Source organism: Phycomyces blakesleeanus, assembly GCF_001638985.1.
Source record: "Phycomyces blakesleeanus NRRL 1555(-) unplaced genomic scaffold PHYBLscaffold_4, whole genome shotgun sequence".
Taxonomy (NCBI): domain Eukaryota; kingdom Fungi; phylum Mucoromycota; class Mucoromycetes; order Mucorales; family Phycomycetaceae; genus Phycomyces; species Phycomyces blakesleeanus.
Window position 1 is genome coordinate 2,479,370 of NW_017265137.1, and position 13,671 is coordinate 2,493,040.

Sequence of the window (13,671 nt, forward strand, 5' to 3'; positions counted from 1 at the left end):
TAATAAGGCTCTCGCTGTATCTACTTTTCCTAAGATCAATATATCAACCCATAAAGAATCACAAATACCTCAGCAATAAGCTGGTTTTTTTATAGCTCAACAGCTTCTATAATAATACCAATATTTCTAAACGTTCATGCAGAATAGGTGTACCTTGTCCTTAAATAAGCTAGACTTTGGAGACAATAGAATATACAAGCCCCCTTCTCAATTTACTTAGACTATGCTTCTTAATTATATTAGGGCGGTCGGTAGTGTCTATAAAGAATTCAGAAATAGTGAAATTTACTTTTAATGATCTGATAACTAAAAAAAAAAATCCTTGCTGTACCATAGAGCTGTAATTGTTATAAATATATACTATATAATATATATCGTGTTGCTTTGTTTGGTGAATAAAATGACATTAAGAAACTAGCCTTACGAAAAATTCTCTTGCTCTCTCTTTAATCCCTTGTTAATTTACACAACAGTTATATTATACTAAAAGGAATAAAAAGGGAATATGCTTTTATGTACATATAATTATTTGCCATTTATTTGCGGAGAAATAGTCTCGAAAATCTCCTTTATTGTACACGTCTATTTAATTTTATTTATTACTTTTAATTAATTATTATTTATCAAGAGAAAAACACGTTACTTATTATGATTATTCAAAACAACCATACTAATAAATTGTATGTTCAATATTTGTTAAAATGCATATTTTTTTTTTGTATTTCCTGCTCTTCAGAACTGCAAATAAGGCTAAATCTGAGCATGACTTCCTTCGTGCTAATACATACGCACACAATTGCCATCACAATTACAATTACAATTCCATAAGGTCATAACAATCTATCTGGACGCTGCTTTTTTAATATAATTACTTTATTTAATTAGTGTATTATTTTTCCAAAAGAACTATTAAAGATAGTCCATGAATTATTTTTATAGAAATAATAATATTAACACTATTTTTTAAGACAAGCGATTATAAAACTAAAGTACACATTTCAAGTCAATATATATATATATGTCAAACCCTTAATCTTTTTGTTCTATTTGAAGCACATCATGCTATATTTTCCGAAAATAAATTAAGTACGACATGACACCCACCATTTACAAACATGCCTCGGCATTCAAGGACAATAAAATATATACATGCAATTTGGATTGTTGTACAGTCTTGATAGTTCAATCAATGCACAAGCTCATACTTCAAAAGTTATAATACATAAATTTAATGTATACCATGATAAATTATGTATCATGTCTTGGTGGCTACAGACTACAGCATAATACATTAAACTAAAAACAAAACAAAAATAATAATATTTTGACAAGGTAGTCTTCCCAAAATAGATGGGATGATTAAGAAGGATAGATTTTTCATATGAAAATTAATTTTTGCTTCAAGATCGAGTCTATTATACACCGTCTTGTCAATAGCTACTCTCTATTAGCTTTTAGAAATAGCTCAAATAATATATTATTTACTCGTTTGTTTGTTTGTTTGTTTGAAAAGAAAAATAACAATTAGACAACCTGATTAAACCCAGGATAAAACCAATGTCTCAAAGCTGTCACTTAACCATATAATACTTTGGTGTATCACAAAATATGACCAATCTTTCTATCCGGATATCTGGTACACGGACTTGTTTAATTTTTTTTAATAGCTCGTATTAAATATGTACAACATTTGTTTCATATATATTTATACTGGTCAATAGCACTAACAGTACAGAAAGAAAAAACTGTATAAATACAACCCTCATTTAAATTCTAAAAAACGCATTCCCTTTACAATCCTTAATATGCACTTCTCCTTTGGACTCATTGCATTGGTCGCAGGTCTTCTTGGTACAGTTGTCAATTCTATCGAAGCTGCCAAGAACGTCAAGATTTGTGCCAAATGCAGTTACAAGACCATCAACTCTGCACTTGCTTCCCTTCCCAATGATGCTACAACATATAACCTTCTCCTCTACCCTGGCATCTACCACGAACAGGTCAAGATCCGCCGTAACAATGTCAATCTGAAGCCCATGCAGCCCGGTTTCGTTCAAATTGAGTACAATGGCTTTAAGGATACTCAGCGTACCAATGGAACCAACGAAGACTCTGCCACGCTGTCCGTGTTTGGTACTAATGTGAAAGTTTACGACATGACTATTGCCAATTTGTTCCCACAGAATGGAGGCATGGCAAACTTGGCTCTTAACCTTGCTGCTACTCAGGCTTCCTTTTATAACGTCAAGTTTTACGGTTATCAGGATACCCTCTTGGTCAACCGTGGTGCCACTGGTTTCTTCAAGAAGTGCTACGTTGAAGGCTCGGTCGATTACATCTGGGGAGAGGGCACTGGTAAAACATCATTTATTTTAAGATGCGAATTTCTTTCCCTAATGCTATTTATTATTATATAGCTGTCTTTGAGCACTCTACTATTGCCACCAACCGTAAGGGAGGATATGCTACTGCCCACAGAAGAGGAACTGCCGACTCTGCCGGTGGTTTTTTCTTTAACAGCTGCTACATCAAGGCTACTCTACCTTCAGGACCTCTCGTTGCTACTCAGGACCGTACCGTTGCTTTCACTTCTTCTTCTCAATTCCCTAACAGCTGGTTCCTCGGTCGTCCTTGGAATGAGTTTGCTCGCGTTGTTTACAGATACTGCAACATCGACGACTCTGTCAAGGTTGAAGGATGGAGCAAATGGGACAGTGCTGTCAAGGATTACAAGAACGTTAACTTTGGTGAATACAAGAATTCTGGTGCCGGGCAGTGGAACTCTAAACGTGTCACCTTTTCTCACCAGATCACTGATGCTGAGAATGCCAAATATTCCACCGCCGCCCTTTTCGGCAGCGCTCCTTGGATTGACACCACCTACCAGTAAACACACTCTTATGTGCATGTTTAATTTTAAATAGAGTATGAGTTCCTAAAGGCAAATAAACACTCACTATTATTACTACTATTATTTTGACCAATATATTGTTGTTATTGCAGTAACAAGATTAGGTTTAACATTTTGTACTTCCACAGCAAATATAAATATAGGATGCAACGGGTTTTGATTTCTTATGTCTGTGTAGGCAAGGACTTATTATAGGCAATGCTCCGATCTAATGGCTAATGGCTATTGGCTATTGGCTATATGGCTCTGCATGGACGGAATTGACATATTTGCCAATATGTGTATCTTATCCATGTGTATGCAGACTATTTATATAATGTAATTCAATCAAGCATAATCAGTGGCATGCTGTCAATATACTAAAGGGTCGATACACAATATATTAATACTATCATTATTTATTTTATCATACAGTAAATGACAAAAGGAAATAATACAAGAAGGATGTATATATGTTGGTTGTAAAGAACTTTATGTATAAATATAGGAGAGAAGTTAACAAAGAATTACGCTAAGATATTAATCGTATGCAAGAATGATAATGTACAGACATAGTAAATACGCATTATGACAAGAAATGAACAGACATGCCAGCGAAAGATATAAAGTATAGGATGAATAAGGAGTTCCATTATATAGAGGATTTTGAAGGACGGTCTGGAAGTAGTTTGAGGTTGAAAATTGTTTGGTAGATATCCTTCTGTGGATCAGTCATTACACCAAATATGAGTGGAAGCTCAGTCTTGTGCCCATTGCTGAGACAGCGTATGTTGTTCCCTTTTATGACTTGCTCAAGCTCTCCCTAACACGAGCAGAAAAAATAAATATACTGAAGGTATTAGTAGCAAATGAGGCTTACCGTTTCAATGTTGCGGATTTCGATAAACGATGGATCAAAAGCAATGACGTGGGGATAACTAAATGCAAAAGATTCTGGGTGTCCCTCCCATTCGATTATAAAATCTCTGCGTGTTCTGTTACCCTTGCTATCAATATAAAAACCATAGACTAATGGGGTCCTTGTTAGATAAAAGATATTATTTGTATTATATATATAAAAATATGTTACCATCGTAGCAGAGAAAATAATCTCCAAGAGGTACTGGAAATACGACAATACGTATCATTTGTTGGCGCAGTTGTAAATTCGACTCTTCCCTTTCTCGTTCAGTGATGAATTTGAGGTGCTTGTCGCCCGGATTCAATAGATCTAATAATAGTGAGAATTGAGTAACCTGGGCTTTGGGCTTATGTTTATCTGGTGGACACCGTCTTACGTTGAACCTTGTCTGTTCGCATGTCTACCATGATCAAGCCACGGGGACAGGTGATAAGCATCTTACTGGGGGACAGCTCAATAGATAATGCTTCTGCTGGTATATAGCAGTCCTTAAATCGTTTAAGATGGAGATCTGAAGACAGTTGTGTACGCACAATACGATCAAGGATTCCTGGCTTTTTGAGTTCTGGGGAGTTTGCAGGCTCAAATATGGATATGGTTGACTTTAGAGTAGACACCCGAGGTACACATACGAGTTTGCGATTCAGAGAAGTACCCACATGAAAGAATGGCACATGCGTCTGGACTTTTCGCCCAAGTGGCTGTGTCTCGGGTTTACCATTCACAACATCGAGACCATACTCCCATAATATCTTATCCGACAAAACAAGCAGTACCTGTGCTGTCTCTAATGCCTCTATCTGTGTAACTTTATAAAGCGAAAGAATTTTGTGGGGGGTTTTTGAACGAGATGTGTGGCCCACATAAACGCCGATATCTGTTGCAAGCAAGTACTGTTGACCACTGTCTATTAATCAGTCGTGAGTTAGGAATATGTTTCCTTGATGAAAGAAAGAAAAAACAGAGCCCAAGTTTAGGTGTGCGACTTACTAAAAGTGACCATGTGGTTAATCTTAACATCGACATAAAACTCTCGCTCTGGGATAGCTGGTACAACTTCAACCACAGGATGAACCTGGTTTTTCTCAAGTTGCTGCTTAAGGATTTTTTCTATCCAGGGTTTTCGTGTTGCCATTGAAGAGGCATATAATGTGAAGCTTCCGGTACCTTTGTTACCGAGATGATGGAATATTATGGGATAGCCAGTCTTGCTGGGTGCAATGAGACCTGTGGGCAATGTGTGACTGGTGGGCATACTCGGATTTGCCAATTCAGATGAAATCCGTATCATATGTAGGTTGGGAGTCAAACTTGGATAAGGACCTCCGGGTATATAAGGTATAATTGAACTCGAGCGTTTGGTCCGGTTTCCTTCAGGTGGAGATGCGGAGAGGAAATGGACAGAAATTGGCTACCGAGATCTATCAGAGATCCATTTGCTTTTATAAATACTCAAAACAAACTTACTCTTTTCTGGACAATATAGTGCTCGATTCCCTGGACAAGTTTTACCTTTGCCACAACAAAATAATGGTCAAAGAGAATGACTTGATATTCTGTTGAATCCAGGTGAACTCCTTTTCGAAGCGTGCTTTGCTTAACAATATAACGACCGTCTTCCAACAAATGGAGATCCTTTATAGTAAATGTTGAGTTAACCAAGTAAGGTTATATTCTTTTTTTTGTGTGCTCACCATTTCATCTGCCTTATGTTTAAAAGCTAAGTTATTGTGAATGCGTTCGAGATCAAACCTATTCTTGGCTTTGCCAGCCTCTGTGTTTACGCGTGTCAGGAGCTGCTTAATGTAATCTATAGCTTTTGGAATATCCACGCGATCAGGATGATTATCTGGGGTGTGCTTTAGTATATCATTTAACAATAGAGTATAACGACCAAGGCGTGTTGTAGGCTTGGTCAAATAACCATTCAACTCAAGCTTGGATGAGCTCGGATGTCTTTCAGTTTGCTATAAATAAAAATCAATTTTTTTTAAAAAAAATTAGTCCTAGAATTCTTTAGGTATATTTTTATTGCTATTATGCTTGCCTCTAGAAAATCTTCAAACTCTGGATTGACAGCACGCTCGTGGTCTAGTTCAAACTTTGCTTCGTGTTGTCTAGCTCCGTATTTAATAAATGGTTCAAAATCGACCATAAACTCAAGAATAACATCGCCTATTTGCGATACAACAGGGCTCTCTTTTTGTCTTGCATTAAATGCTTCCACAAGCTGTGCGTTGATGTCACGGATTGAAAGGATATTACAAAAAACCTTTTGGATAAAATTTTCTCGACTGAGGATTGGGATGATGTCTGTGGTGCGCAGGGGTTTAATCCACATCTGAGAATAAATGAAAAATAAGTCAAAAATAATAACTTAGACGAAGAAAAAAAAATATTATTATACTTCTTCAAGGTATTCCAGATCCTTGACAAAATCGGCTTCTGTGTAAATAAGTTCGTATATATGCTCTTGGCGTTTCCGTTCTGCACTAGAGACGGAAAGCAACACTTCTTCATCTACTATGTCTGCCCACAATTTATGCGACTGCTGTCGAATAAATGGGTTGCTGTTGGTGCGGGTTAGAGACATGCCAGCATAGTCCACACTCTTGCGCTGGAGAATTTATTAATACAAAAAAAAACAGAAAAATATATACAGCCATGTATCTGTGTATAAGTACGCAGATATATGCAATTAATTTGGTTCTTTTTTCTTATTACTAAAGAAAAGTTTGAGGTAACATACCATTGCTGTCCTTTTTGGACACGTATAGCTATAGCAAGGTTGACTCCCGTGGCAAGTTGAAGAATAGCAGTGTGTAAGCTCTGTGAATACACCGTTAGGCAAACCGTCATACTGGTCTGTTAGTTCAAGTAGAGATGTTGCAACTGATGCATTTTCATTAAAGAAATCGCTGGCACTACTACTACTTGTAGTTAATGTTCCCGGAGAAGCCATTGGGCTTTCACTAGCGCCATAATGGCACACACGGTAATCGAATTGATAAATCTCGGTAGTAGAGTCGACAAGTCTACTTTCATAATTGACATCATGGAAGAACCTCTGTGCACCCAGGGCTCGTCCCAAGCGGAGTGCCACCCATCGATCGGTTGTGCGAATTATCATGGCAATCTTATCCTATGTCGCACATCTCATTAGCGAGCACTTTGCAGATCTATCGCATCAGGCTTACTATCGCTTCTTCTCCTTCAAATGCATTCTTGTATTCTACATTGTTCTTAATGCGATCTCGCAGAATAACACGATGCCGCAATTCCTGCGCAACACGAGACAAAAGAGCAGGGTATACAAGAGGAAGTCGTTGTTTTATCTGCTTGGAATGGCCCCGGCTAACAGAAGATTGTGTCCCGTACGCAAAGCTACGGGAACGTTGTGCCTGAACTTCATCCGGGGAAAATAAAATCTTGTCTTGGCGTATGTTTGCTTGTTCTACAGAGCGAGACGCTAGAATAGGACGGTGGTTGAATATAACAATTGTGGCCGCATGTTGTGTTGCATTCTTTAGCTTCTGTTTTCTTGTTGTGGTTTACCTGTAATATTGCGTGGTTCCTGGATACCACTTGAAGTCATCCCAAGAGGGTGAGAAGGAATATCATGCCTGTTTTCGGTGTACCTGGATTTGGATTCAAAAGAACTAGCCAAAATGGCACTTGTCTCTGTTGTACTGTCATGATTTCTTCTTCCAAAATTGGTTTCTCTCGTATAGTGGATGGGTGGAGTGATGGTATTTGAGGCTGCTCTGGTTGGATAGCCGTATTCTCTGGTAAACTTTTCCCAGCCAGCTGGTTGAAGGGAGGTTAGGGGTGAATTTGTGCGGTGTGGCGAGAGCGGCGGTGGCGAGGGATGGGCTGACTGAATCCATGAAGTAGATGGATTGCCAGCCATTCGCTCTGACAATGCCGAGTCAAGGTAGGCGAGTTTTTCGGAGGCAGTGTAACTAATGTCGTGGCCATGGGGTGGAATCCGGGGAGGAGGAGGGTCTTGTTGAATGCTCATGGCCGGCAAACTGATCTCAAAGAACAGTAAAGAGGCCACCTGTTATAGCTATAATATTCGTTTCTATGGAAACAAAAGCAAGAAAAAAAAGAAGGGTGATACCAGCCACTTCAAATAGGCAAGATCCAGTTCAAGTTCACGTTTGACTTGGAAGAGGGGGCTGGTTAAATAGAATTCGACTTGACGATTGGCTACAGATGTTTGTTACTAAATGTCTGTACACCTTAATCTCTTGGTTACAACACTTCCAAAGTACCTTTTTCTTTCTTTTTTCTTTCAATCTTTCTCTTTCTCTATTTCTCCCTTTATCTCTCTCTCTCTCTCTCTCTCTCTCTCTCTTACTGCCATTGAATTTTACAGTTTATGTGGTGAATATAAAGATAAATTTTATCCTTTTTGGGCGTGGTATTCACTTCCCCCTGCACAGTAACATATTTGTATTCTAAACTAAAGAATCTTTATTATTCTATACTACACAAAATATAGGTACTAAAGGTATAGGTAAAAAAACCAAAATCCCAATACAACCAATTCTTGTAAAAGCCAAGAAGGATACAGGCAACTACCAAATTCTTGGTAAGTAAATTGGAACGGCTATATGAAAAGATTATACTATGTATCAAGCCATTTAGTCTATAACTCAAAGTTTAATATTATTGCTTGTGCTGCAAAGAATACTGAACCAAAAAAGCAATAAAAAAGTGCTTCAAAATAGACTCTAATTCTATTCTTTTATAATTATTGTTATTGTTATTGTTATGATTGATATTTAAACTTTGAAAAAAATGGAATCTTTGGGATAATTGGGATCTTCATTATCGAAATCAGTTCTCCTATAATCACCCAATCCTCAACTCATTATTTTCTTTTAAATATAAAGACGATTGTTTATCATATTAAATGTAAAGCTGTGTATGCGTGTTTTTATTTATTAAAACTTTTGATCCAGCAACCTCTTTACTGCTCAGCACCAATGGAAGCCTTCTTCTCCTCAGCCTTAAGCTTGCGACGCTCACGGAGAGCCTTGTTCTTGGCACGGAGAGCCTCGGACTGCTCGTTGAGGGTCTTGGCTCTAAGCTTCTCAGCCTTGGCCTTGTGGATGTACTCCATCAAGACACGCTTGTTCTTGAAGCCGTTACCCTTGGACTTGAGGTAAAGAGAGTGGTAAAGGTGCTTATCGATCTTGCCAGCCTCGCGGTACTTGGCCAACAAACGACGGAGAACACGCATGCGACGCATCCAGATGACCTGGGAGGACATACGGGCATCGGCGGTACCCTTACGCTTACCGTAACCCATGTGGCGACCGAGACGCTTGGCAGCGGCGTGGACACGGACACGGAAACGGGAGTGGCTAACCTCGGGCTTGCGGATGATGAGACCATCCTTGACGAGCTTGCGGATGTTAGCGCCTGACAGGGAAAAAAAACAAAAAGTTAAAAATTTGATTTATCTTTCCACAAGCCACCCTTTACACGACTTTTATGTTAGATATACTTACGGGAGTTGGCGTTGGAGATCTCGTTGACCTCATTGGGGTCAAGCCAGATCTTGCGCTGACCGCACTTAAGGACGGAAGATGCCAAACGTTTTTGGATGCTCAAGCTGACCCTGTAGAAGAATGAAATGTCAGAAAAAAAGCTGGATTTCCACAACGGGTAATCTTCATCGCTTCATCGCAACGTATTATTCGCGTCGTCTGGGTTGTTTCAAGAGGGCGATGAGTAAGAGAAGACTGCCTCGACTCGTCCGTATCAGCTAGGCCTTTTTGAAGGATGTCTTTCTGGCTTGTCTAGTCTCTTTCACTCTAATCGCCATTGACCAAGGACGATGAAAAGATGAGGTCTGGAGGACTCTTTCGACTCACATGGTGAAAGTGTCTAGAGCGGTAAGTCCAGATGAAAAAAGAGGGGGAGCCTGTGTTTGCCCGTGTGCCCAATAAAATAAAATTTTTGCGGGCTGTGACGTAGAAAACAAGCCACGGTAATTCACTCTCTTGTTTCATTACCCGCTCAATCCCATTTTGAATTAAAGAATTTGGCGATTTGCAGGTGTAAAATTAACTGGTTTCTTAAAAGATAGAGAAAGAAAGAAAAAAAGGGGGGAAAGGAGGGAGATTTACATATTTACTGTCCATTAACTTGAGAAACTTTATTTTTTTGAATTAATACAAAATAGCTCTAGTTTGTATGGGAAAACTTTAAAGCGAAATAAGTAATTACCATACGGAAAATAAGTTCATAAATATTATTGTGTTTAATTCAATATCATGGAGAATCGGTCCATATAATTTCAGATATACGAGTCTTGTAATGTAGTATTATGTAGTTGGCACAGCAACCAAAGTTTTTTATTAATAATACCTGGGAATCTTTATCAATCAAAAAATAAAGACAAATAAAGTTAAAAAGGTGTATTACATTCGATTTGCATTAACAGGGTCGATATGGCGTGATTGTGCCAGTATATTTGACCACAAAGTACTGATAGTTAACGTGCATTCTTCTTGTTCTGTTCTGTCTATCATCACATTTAACATGCCATCACCACACCAGAAAAGCAATCTGCCTATTCTTGACCTATCAAAATATCAACCAAATGATCCCTCTTCACACTCTTCCCAGGAGTTCCTCAAAGAGCTTGATAAAACAATGAGAAACATTGGCTTCTTTTATGTTAAAAACCATGGGATCCCACTTACAGTACAGCAAGACGCCTTTAAAGCTATGAAAGCTTTTTTCAAATTGCCTTTGGAAGAAAAATTAAAAATTGAATTAATAAACTCTCCTCACTTCCGTGGTTATACCCGTATGAGTAAGTTCAACCGAATTTCTTAATACACACAGAGTCAAGCTTTATTCCTTCATTCCTTTATTTATTGTATTTGTTTTTAATTTTGATAAAAACAAATAGAGGGGGAAACGACAAACTTTAAGCAAGACAACCGGTAAGACAGTAATATTTACACCAGGATATTTACTAATGCATCCAAAAGAGAACAAGTTGATCTTGCAAGAGAGCAAAACGCAGAGACTCTCGAAGGTCGTCCGGCATATGTTGGACTTCGCGGACCGAATCAATGGCCAGAAGGTGTACCCGGTTTTAAAGAAGACATTACTGCCTTAATGGCAGCGATGACAGATGTGGCACTAATATTACTTAGGGCCATGGTGCGAACACTAAATATCGACGAAGATAAATTTATGGCCATGTTTGGTAATGATTACGGTGCCCGAGTTAAACTGCTGCGTTATCCAGCAATGTCTAATGAGGAAGATCGGCCTAATGAACATGGTCTTGGTGTAGGCCCTCATAAAGTAAGTCGAAAAATAATAATACGCTTATAAAAAGCTAATCGTAATTATTATTATTTTGACTTGTTTTAGGATTCCGGATTTCTGGCACTTTTGCTTCAGGATGAGCTTGGTGGACTTCAGGTCCAAACACAGACCGGTAAATGGGTGGTAAGGAATAATGTCAGTTTACTTATTTGGGGATTTTTCTAACCGAATTCTCTTTACAACTATGCAATAGGATGCCGTTCCGATTCCAAACACATTCGTTGTCAATATTGGTGAAATCCTTGAAAGATTGACTCGAAAAACCTTTGTGGCCACTACCCATCGTGTGCTCACTCTGACTTCTACAGATCAAGACAGATTTTCGTTTCCACTTTTTCTTGCACCTGCCTTGGAAACAAGAATACCTCAGTTAGACGTACCTTTGGCAGCAAAAAACGTAGTATCTGATGTGAAGGAGGAGCAATTACTCCAGGATGAGGTTTATGGTGTCAATGAGCTTAATTCTTATTGTCGAAGCCATACAAAGGTAGCACAGAAATGGTATCCGCTACAGTGTACTAATGGAGTAGCTGACAAAGTGATTACAAAACCTTGATATAAGCTCATCTTGTCACGATTTTGTTTTTGAATATTTAATAGTAATAATAAGGTTTTAATCATTCTATTTTCTCATTTCTTTTTTCTCAATTATCAATCTTTATATACTAAATTTTTTCAGCGTAAAAATTGATAAATAGGTGGTTTTAATAAATTTTTATATGGTGTGGGGTATGGGATAACTATCAGGATAGTCGGGGGATATTTCATTCTAACCACACCAAAGTATTTAAATAAGGTTGACTAAAAGGAAGTAATATAATGCAGTGCTGATCCACAAAATCTCTGAGTTTTCAAGCATATTATTTAATGATTGTGGCTGTACTTAACAAACCTTTTGGTCTTGGGTGTAATTATATTCTATCTATAGTTGTGCCTTTTCATGCATAGTATGAGAATTGATGGCACTACACAAGTCATGCATCATTTCCAAATGAGGAACGTTAAGGCCCTTGGAAATAGCACGACGCAAAGGGGTACCAAGGATCACCTCAACTTCCATTGGCTGACCACGTTCAAGATCAAGTTGCCTAGCGAAATATCGGTGGTTATTTAAAGAATAAAAGAAAAAAATGGGTTGCAGATAATATCTTACATGGAAGGCTTATAGTTCAGTGCAGTAGCTTCGGTTCTCTCAATCATGGTAGCCATCTGTTCTTTTTCATTAAAGTCATAACCCATAGCATTAGCAGCCTGGATAACTTCACTCATAAGATTCTTAACGCTCTTCATAGCTTCCTTGTTGCGAAGTACATCAGAAGTAGTCATTTGTGTTACAGCACAGACAGGGGAGAAAGATGCGTTCCTGAATAAATGACGACAGAAATTGAGTTGTTAGTATTGACTAACTGACAGACAAAGAGAAACTTTATATTACCAGAAAAGCTTTTGCCAGCGAACACGTTCAACATCGTCAACCTTTTGAACAGTTACGCCTCCCTTTTCAAGAATACCAGCAAATTTCTCACGTTGAGCGGTGGAATCAACAGGGGCATTCTTGTAGTCTCCGACAATCAACGATTCATCACCAACCATGAGAATTTGACCAGGGCTAATTTGAGAAGTACCGATGTAAGCAACAATAGAGACGATTGGGTTCTCGGGGAAAGCTTGGGTAATTGGTTCTTCGACACCTGTGTGGAATATATAAAAAATTTAAGCAATCTATTATCGGGATATATAGATAAATGTTACATAAATCACAGTTGTCTATTTACCTAATCCATTCTGAATTAAGACTACGGTTGTCTTTCCTTTGGTTATAGCAGGCGCAATAATCTCTGCAACGTTGTAGACCTCAGGAAGTGCTTTGAGAGTTACAACGATATAGTCAAAAGGCTCAGATGCGACACCTTCAGCTACAGTACGAACAACTAAAAGGTTCATTGATAAATATAAGCTATGCAATAATTTATTATTCCGGTACACACAAACTAACCGTTGTCAGGCTTGAATATTTCCTTTCCAAATTTCTTGGAGTCAATTTCTAGTCCAGTGTTCTTAACAATCTCGTAGTTTGAACGGCATACAGTAGTGACATGAGCAGTCTTAGCCAGGCGCCATGCGTAAATGGAGCCAACAGCACCAGTGCCAACTAAAATAGTAAGATGTGAGTGGAGAAATATACACGTCACAAAAAATAGTCCACTTACCAACCATGATTTTAGTGGATTTTTCAGCCATTGTAGAATAAAGACGTGCCAGTTTGTGGAAGAAAAGAGTGTTTGTCGAACTTATTTGATGTATATTTGTTTTGTTCCATTGTGCGGACTGACCGTGAGTCATCCACACTATATCTTTCTGCTTTAAACTCAGTGCATTGGCACCTCTTGTGGCGCCCGAAACAAATGAAAATGTCCGTATGTGGCCAAGTCTGTATTGAATTGATACCACAGGACGTAAAGAAAACATTAAAAACAAATGTTGGAGTGAAAGAGCA

The 13,671-nt window shown here is 38.3% G+C and overlaps 5 protein-coding genes across 5 annotated transcripts; 2 read left to right on the forward strand and 3 right to left on the reverse strand.

The window, feature by feature from the left end:
• Positions 1 to 1,805: 1,805 nt before the first annotated feature.
• On the forward strand, positions 1,806 to 2,890 carry PHYBLDRAFT_68537 (carbohydrate esterase family 8 protein; the record flags this gene model as incomplete). Its single annotated transcript, XM_018441969.1, has 2 exons — positions 1,806 to 2,355; positions 2,418 to 2,890. The coding sequence occupies 2 exons, from the start codon at positions 1,806 to 1,808 to the stop codon at positions 2,888 to 2,890; spliced, it is 1,023 nt and encodes a 340-aa protein (XP_018296005.1).
• Positions 2,891 to 3,542: 652 nt separating this feature from the next.
• On the reverse strand, positions 3,543 to 7,833 carry PHYBLDRAFT_164846 (hypothetical protein; the record flags this gene model as incomplete). The annotated part of the gene is made up of 12 exons (XM_018435089.1): positions 3,543 to 3,713; positions 3,771 to 3,919; positions 3,981 to 4,121; positions 4,189 to 4,719; positions 4,803 to 5,223; positions 5,280 to 5,447; positions 5,507 to 5,779; positions 5,890 to 6,153; positions 6,220 to 6,429; positions 6,562 to 6,954; positions 7,010 to 7,266; positions 7,368 to 7,833. 12 exons carry the CDS (start codon positions 7,831 to 7,833, stop codon positions 3,543 to 3,545), a joined length of 3,444 nt encoding a protein of 1,147 aa, XP_018296006.1.
• An 890-nt stretch (positions 7,834 to 8,723) lies between these two features.
• Positions 8,724 to 9,855, reverse strand: PHYBLDRAFT_185692 (hypothetical protein; the record flags this gene model as incomplete). The annotated part of the gene is made up of 3 exons (XM_018439124.1): positions 8,724 to 9,245; positions 9,335 to 9,444; positions 9,842 to 9,855. 3 exons carry the CDS (start codon positions 9,853 to 9,855, stop codon positions 8,791 to 8,793), a joined length of 579 nt encoding a protein of 192 aa, XP_018296007.1. The 3' UTR covers positions 8,724 to 8,790.
• Positions 9,856 to 10,370: 515 nt separating this feature from the next.
• PHYBLDRAFT_79181 (hypothetical protein) lies at positions 10,371 to 11,860 on the forward strand (the record flags this gene model as incomplete). The annotated part of the gene is made up of 5 exons (XM_018443440.1): positions 10,371 to 10,647; positions 10,747 to 10,780; positions 10,829 to 11,150; positions 11,220 to 11,297; positions 11,368 to 11,860. 5 exons carry the CDS (start codon positions 10,371 to 10,373, stop codon positions 11,728 to 11,730), a joined length of 1,074 nt encoding a protein of 357 aa, XP_018296008.1. The 3' UTR covers positions 11,731 to 11,860.
• PHYBLDRAFT_157889 (hypothetical protein) lies at positions 11,852 to 13,641 on the reverse strand. Its single transcript, XM_018433692.1, has 6 exons — positions 13,385 to 13,641; positions 13,171 to 13,326; positions 12,950 to 13,105; positions 12,610 to 12,865; positions 12,328 to 12,537; positions 11,852 to 12,262 (listed from the first exon to the last, which is right to left on the reverse strand). Exons 1-6 carry the CDS (start codon positions 13,413 to 13,415, stop codon positions 12,097 to 12,099), a joined length of 975 nt encoding a protein of 324 aa, XP_018296009.1. The 5' UTR covers positions 13,416 to 13,641; the 3' UTR covers positions 11,852 to 12,096.
• Between the last annotated feature and the right edge of the window lie 30 nt (positions 13,642 to 13,671).

Coding starts and splice junctions, on each gene's coding strand:
- PHYBLDRAFT_157889 (XM_018433692.1), bottom strand. CDS start 13,415: ATGGCTGAAAAATCCACTAAAATCATGGTTG. Junction 13,327..13,384: donor ATCCACTAAAATCATGGTTG/GTAAGTGGACTA, acceptor TTACTATTTTAG/TTGGCACTGGTGCTGTTGGC. Junction 13,106..13,170: donor AATATTCAAGCCTGACAACG/GTTAGTTTGTGT, acceptor TGAACCTTTTAG/TTGTTCGTACTGTAGCTGAA.